This window comes from Pinus tabuliformis, chromosome 4_1 (assembly GCF_031772625.1).
Source record: "Pinus tabuliformis cultivar Carrire ecotype Pingquan chromosome 4_1, CPIR1, whole genome shotgun sequence".
In the NCBI taxonomy this organism is placed as follows: Eukaryota; Viridiplantae; Streptophyta; class Pinopsida; order Pinales; family Pinaceae; genus Pinus; species Pinus tabuliformis.
In genome coordinates this window covers 317,467,371-317,474,151 of record NC_142303.1, presented here as the reverse complement: position 1 = coordinate 317,474,151, position 6,781 = coordinate 317,467,371, and the positions used below count along the sequence as shown (strand labels likewise).

The 6,781-nt window shown below is 36.1% G+C and overlaps 1 protein-coding gene across 1 annotated transcript; it reads left to right on the top strand.

The window, feature by feature from the left end:
* The first annotated feature begins 4,219 nt into the window (after positions 1–4,219).
* On the top strand, positions 4,220–6,558 carry LOC149175567 (bidirectional sugar transporter SWEET16-like). Its single transcript, XM_089422884.1, has 6 exons — positions 4,220–4,400; positions 4,538–4,574; positions 4,669–4,879; positions 5,191–5,352; positions 5,682–5,801; positions 5,907–6,558. The coding sequence occupies exons 1-6, from the start codon at positions 4,367–4,369 to the stop codon at positions 6,027–6,029; spliced, it is 687 nt and encodes a 228-aa protein (XP_089279010.1). The 5' UTR covers positions 4,220–4,366; the 3' UTR covers positions 6,030–6,558.
* Positions 6,559–6,781: the final 223 nt, after the last annotated feature.

Genomic DNA, 6,781 nt, shown 5'->3' with positions numbered 1-6,781 from the left:
TTTCTCCTTGTCAGATTGCCCAATTTTGGTGTGCTAATAGTCAAAATTGCATATTTACTACCTTCTAAATCCAATAGTGGTCTTGGTTTTGCACTTGGATTCTTCTAGAAGGTGCACAATGCCTAGGGTGTTGCACATAAGACGTCCAACTATGTAAAAACTGTCAAAGTTTACAGAAAAACCCAAAATTTTAAAAATGCCCAGAAACTTGTCAAAATTTATTCATGAACTGCTTATGGAGTATTTCAATCATGGAAAGATGCCTAAATAAGGATATCAAGTTTTCTCTTCTCCTCTTGCATATTTGGGGTTTCAGCCTTTAACTTCATTTTCTTGAGTTTTGACCTTGCTATTTGGTTTCTTCGACAATAATACTTTGCCATCCTCCTTCGTATGTCATTTTCTTTATTTTATTTCTTCAGGAGCTTCTCAAGATGGTTGTTAACTCTCTCAAACCAATGATCCTTGTTTTCATCGATCATTATGGCAAATTTCTCATTTAATGTAAGCTCCTTGGCTAGTTTAGCTTCTTTCTGTCTCTCTAGTTCTAATGCTCTCTTTAGGCCTTTGGTTCTTGGCATTTTCCTTGACACTTCTTCTTCTAGCTCATGAGGATCACCATATTTCTCATATGCTTCATCAAGTAAGGCCTTAGCCTTCGTCTCTTCTCTTTTGGCTTTGAGAAGGTCCACCTCCATGATCAATTGTTGGTTTTCTTGTTCAAGGAATGAAATGAAAAATTTAGCTCTATCCAATTGATTTTGCAATTGTTTGATTTAGGCCTATTTCTCTTTCATGATCAAGCTTGTGTTTTCATGATCATCTTGATGATCCAAGTAGACTAGGTCAAATTTTGTTTTTGTCTCATGGAAGTCTTCACCCTCTTACCTGATTTCCTCATGAACAACTATCTATTCGATCTTTTGCTTGCCCTTCTGTACCTACTTTGTTGATGAAGAAGGCAGGGTCCCTCCCACAAACTGTGGGGAAAACACCTACCTATGCTCTTTCTAATATGTTCTAGTAAATATGCCTATTTCAACCCCTTTAGGCTTGTTGACCTAAGCTCTGCTAGGTGACCTTGTCTGACCATGCAATGGTAATGATGGTGGTGAAATAGGCTGAATTGATGGAGGGATAGATGTAGTGGGCTGAGATGGAGGGAGTATGTCTTCAGCATGATGATCCGTGGGATGAGATGAAGAAGGCATATCTAGAGTATGTGAAGCTTGTGGACCAGTGCAAATATCATGGGAAATGAAAGTGTCCCATGAGATGTTCAGCTGATTAAGGTGATGGAGGACAATGATCTTGATCAGAGAGTGATGAAAGAGCTTGTTCATTTGCAGATCATACTTTTTTCTCTGAACTGTGTATGCCATTTTTATGAATGCTCCTGAACAAATAATAAGGAATATTGACCATTTTGACTCTTGTGAAGTGTATGAGAAATCTGATATGGTATGAGTAGAGTCTGGAAAATCTACCTTCACAAGTGAAGCACTTCATGATGATTTTCATCATGGGAGCATACTTATCAAGAAGGTGACTGAAAGGGAAGAATTTCTTCCTCTCATTTCTGTACCGAGGCTTCAAGTATGGCTAATAATACTCATCATCTAGGTTTTGAGCTTTAAACCACTTCTCACCCACATTAGGTATTCTAGTAGTAGAAGTAATGATGGTTGAGGATATGGTGAAGGTTACACCAGCAAGGGTCACTTAATTGTCCTCAAGATTTGAAATGAAAACTTTAGTCAAAACAGGGTGGCTTTGAACTCTTTGTATCATTTCACAAAAATCAAAGCATCCCATATGCTTGAAACAAGTGACTATCATGGGTGATACCGTTAGTTCTCTGTTGTTGGTAGGCTCAAACCTTAATATTCTTCCTCCTTTGTGTGGCCTTCTTTCTTCTATGTCTTCCTCCTCTGTAAAATCTCTATCTTCCTCCAACATAATGTGTTTTTGTTCTTTTTGTCTTGAAACCCTAGGGATTAGGAAATGGGAGTGGGAATGGGGTAGGAAAAATTTAGGGAGTGGGGGAAGGGATTAGGGAACTTAGGGAGGTGATAGGGGATCAAAATATTTAAAGGATTTGGGAATTGGTATTTTATTACAGGAATGGCAGTATGGCTGCCTAGGAATTTGCTTCATAGAACTTAGGGTTTAAGGGAGAATAAATTTGGGATAGGGATTTAGCAATACATGGGTAGGGATAGTGTTTACTTTGATGTGGGAAGGATAGTAGGGTCTTAGGAACAGATTTGGAGGTGTGGAAATGAAACGAGGGTTTGCAAGTTTTGAGAACTCGAAATTTCGCACAAGAAACTTAATAGCATGAATTGATGACTTGTGAAATGTAAGGAGGGTATAGACAAGGCCTTACTTGTGAGGAGGTTAAGAAACCCTGTGCTGAAGGTTTGGAGCACTTGCATGAAATTTGAGAGCTTACAGATGAGGTTTGACAAGTGCGTAGCACCTTTGATGCATGTGCAATGCCTTTGACACATGCACAACACCTTTGATACATGTGCAGTGCCTTTGATGCGTGCACAACGCCTGACTGCCCTATGCGCAGTGAAAACTCTATTTTGCTAATTTCGCCTGTCAAACTCGAGCATTTCTCTTTTGTTGAGGTTCGTTCACAATGACCAGAGTAAATGAGGTGTAAATGGATGTCTTGAGGGTTTTAAATACTTGGTGGAATTTGATTTTGTAGATTTAAAACCCATTTGCTAATGTATGAAATTGTTTTTGAAACATTGCACTGATACCCTTTTACCTTGTGCTTTTGCTTTGCAGATTAATCAATGTCTGGAGTAGACACTTTTTGATTTGACATTTATTATCCATTTGGCATGTGGAACTGAGTTGGCAACTTTGAGAAAAGTTACTTATTACATATAACGCCATAAAATTACATAAATATAAAAAAATAGAATTACATGTCTCATTTTGGAATAAAATTACAATCTGAAATGAAACACATACTTGAAATCAAAATTACAACTTTGGCAAGATTTTTTACATGTTTGCAAATCCTCTTTAAATGAAAAAGGGATATTATTTGTTCACTCTCATACTTTTGTTGGCCTTATGCATGAAATGGCGTTTTATTGGACCTTCGAAAAATGAAACCTAGAGACCTAATGAAAACCTTGAGTTAGCAGACTTCCTCGTGACTTGACTGACATAAAAAAAATGATGAAATGAGCTTCTAATTGATGTATGCTCAATAAGACATGAAGGTGGGCTAGCAAGTATTGATTTTGAGGAAGAGTGAGGTTCTTGACTAGGGCTACCATGAGTGAGTAAATTTTTGAATGAGGACATAGGTGGAATGACAAATTTTTTTGAGTGAGACCCTAATATGAATATGAAAAGAGGAGTTTTGATCACTGGTGTGAGTATGCAAATACTGACACTAACATGCACATCGAGGAATTTAATCACTCCAAAAAGAAGGTTCGCACCTCGAGGAATTTAATCCCTCTCGGCGCATGATAGAAGCTCCCATAGATCTGATGTTAGATATATCTAAGTTGGTTTATATAAAGCTAAAATTTTATAATACCCTCACAAAAAAATCACAAACACATTGCATAAATTTTGAAGTGGAAAAATCTATTTAAAAATCTTTAAATTCATTCATTAAATTCTATATATACAAAAAAAATTCATATCATTAAATCTAAATTTTTTAAATTTTTAAAAAATAAAAATTCTAAAAACCTATTCCAAAATAATTCACCAAAACCCTATTTAATAAAAAAAAATTCGCTTCTCAAAACTCTATTTAATAAAAAAAAATACGGTTAAAAAAGATATTTTATAATTAAAAAAAATTACATATTTTATTGTAGGGACACAAATTACCAGCTTTGTTTTAAATAATAAACTTTATTCTGTACAAAAATAAATTACGAACTTATTTAAAATATCGTAGTCTTCACCTATCAACGTCAAACGATCAACCTAACTATCAATATTGTTAGGAGACTGTAGGTGGTGTGGTCGGGAGAGTAGTACGTAAATATTGTTCCAGAGAGAGCTTCACGTCGCTAACACCAAATTCGTACAGTAAACCACCTTTAAAAAGATATATTTTAATCTCCACCATGTAAAAATCTAATGGGGAATTGGAATGGTTGTTGGCGCAAACGAATAACACGAGTGGAATTGCCCAAATTGAATTGGGCCACATCTGTCATGTCAGGCTGAAGGTCATGCCCGGGACTTTCCACATGCACATCTTCACATCCTTCATTCTGCCCTCTGCCCAAACTCTGGTCCTTACTGTATTTCAGACCATAAGAGCACAGTCCCCTACCAATTATCTTATCAGTCCAGACCTGTACTGGAGATGGCGGATGTGAGCTTCATTCTCGGCGTTATAGGTGAGGCTACATACATCTGTAAATTCCATGGGATCCCATTTGATTTTGCTAAAGATTTAATGAATGTTCATATTAGTTTCAGAAACTCTCTGCTGTGGCGTTTCTGATTTAATTGGAAATTGGGCAAAATGTTGCAGGAAATGTGATATCGCTCCTCGTTTTCCTGTCGCCAGTGTAAGCTATCAAATGTTTGAAATCTGTAATCAATACACAGAGTATCTAAGGGACCTTTGTCAATTTGGATTGCTGATTATATTTTGATAGACAGGAAGACGTTCTGGCGCATAGTGAGGAATGAATCCACAGAGGATTTCAATTATCTTCCTTATATCTGCACCTTGTTCAGCACTTCGCTCTGGACATATTATGGATTGATCAAGACTGGAGGACTGCTGATCTCCACGGTTAATGGGGCAGGCGCTGTATTGGAATCAGTTTATGTGCTTCTCTTCGTAATCTATTGTCCTAAGGAATTCAAGGTAAGTTGGGTATTGTCCCAGCAGGTTATTGAATTCATTTTCCATTGAAAATATTTGTCTTAAATTTTCCATTGAAAATATTTATCTTAAAAAGTTGTAATTTAAGGCTGATTTCATCGGTTATCATTATAACTATTTGATGCAAATTCTAACTATCTTTAGACTGATTTTGTTGCTCCCACTATAATCATTAGTTACATTAATGTAGACAAGGGTTTCCGAATGCAAATCAAACCAAACATCAACTAAATAATTAATAAAAATTATAATTTATATAATGTATGGAATGTCTGATTGTTATCGCTATGCAGATGAAGACTATTGTGCTGGTGTTGCTTGTGGATATAATAGGCTTCACTATTGTGTTTTTGGTGACCCTTTTGGCACTGGATCAACAAATGAGAATAGATGTAGTAGGAGTTCTATGCGTCTGCTTAACCTTAACCATGTATGGTTCTCCTTTAGCCATCACGGTAAGCTTATACTCCCACTTTTGGCTCAGAAAAAGCCTTTAAAAAATAGCTTTTTTTAATCTTTTTCTCAGGGCATTTTGTTTTTGAGTTTCTGTTTTTTTAAATGAAAAGCTGCAGAAACAAACTTTTGGCCCATTTTGATTTTTTTGTTATTTAAATTTCAGTTTGGGTATGTATGGATGGATTCAAAGTTTTGAAATTTTTTTATGATATGATTATGCAGTATTTATTATTCAAATTTATGATTCCAAACAAACTGCAAAAAGTCTCAAATAATTAATTTATATGAGTGGAGGTTTGAATTTTTCTGTCTATGTGGTTGGTTACAGAGAAGCGTCATAGTAACAAAGAGCGTGGAATTCATGCCATTTTTCCTATCATTCTTTCTGTTCCTCAACGGAGGAATCTGGGCAGCCTGGGCAGTGCTTACTCAAGACGTGTTTGTTGGGGTTAGTGGTCTAGTTTTTAATAGAAAACCTAATGTTGTCATTATTAGGTAGTTTGGGTTCCACTTATGGTTAAACCAAATAACGTCGGACTGATGCAATATGCAGATCCCAAATGGAATCGGCTTTGGCTTGGGAGCTTCTCAGCTGATTCTGTACATGATTTACAGAAAGGGAAAGCCTGAGGGAGAAGTAACTCAAAACCTGCTGCACATGGATGCGAATTGTTGATCAGAAGATTGGTTTCTCACAAAGTGGTCTGTCGGAAAGTCTGTTATAAAATATTGGCTCTGTCGCAAAGTATTCATTTAGTAACTAACTTGTTATGGTTTAATGGCCAATTACATTCCCACCCCATCGTTCTGTAATACAGACTGAAACAATCATATTCACAAGGCCGTTGAAAGTACTGAACGCCCATGAGTTCTGAAGGCTTGTAGCTGTGGTCTGGAAATGATCAGGTCGATTGTAATTATAAAGTCCCGTACGAAGTGACTGTACATTTTATTGAATCGAGTCTGATCGAACAAAAGCGATCACGGATTCTCAGTCACCAAATTTGGTTCACAGTTGGAAGGAATATTCATCGATCTGTAGTTTTAGGATGAGAATTTTCTCTGTTTCTTCTGCAATTAGTCTTTTACTATTTGCTGTGACTGCAAAATGTAACCTCCAGGGCCGTTGTTTATTTATGTGGAGATCCGTACTGCCAATCCATGTATTGTATCAGTTTAATGGATAAGTTATTTATGTGCAGAGCTGTGCTAAATTATCCACTGGTTTTATTTTAATTGTTAAATGTTTTTGTTTTTGATAAATTATTTTGTCACTAATGTTGTTGTTGGGCTCTATACGTTTATTGCTAAATAATGTACTTGTTTAAGTAGGCATATATAGTCTTATGGAATGAATGAGCTTATAAGCTGGGAAATATGTATCACCAAATATTTTTTATCAAATTATTCATTTGGTTGTATATGTTT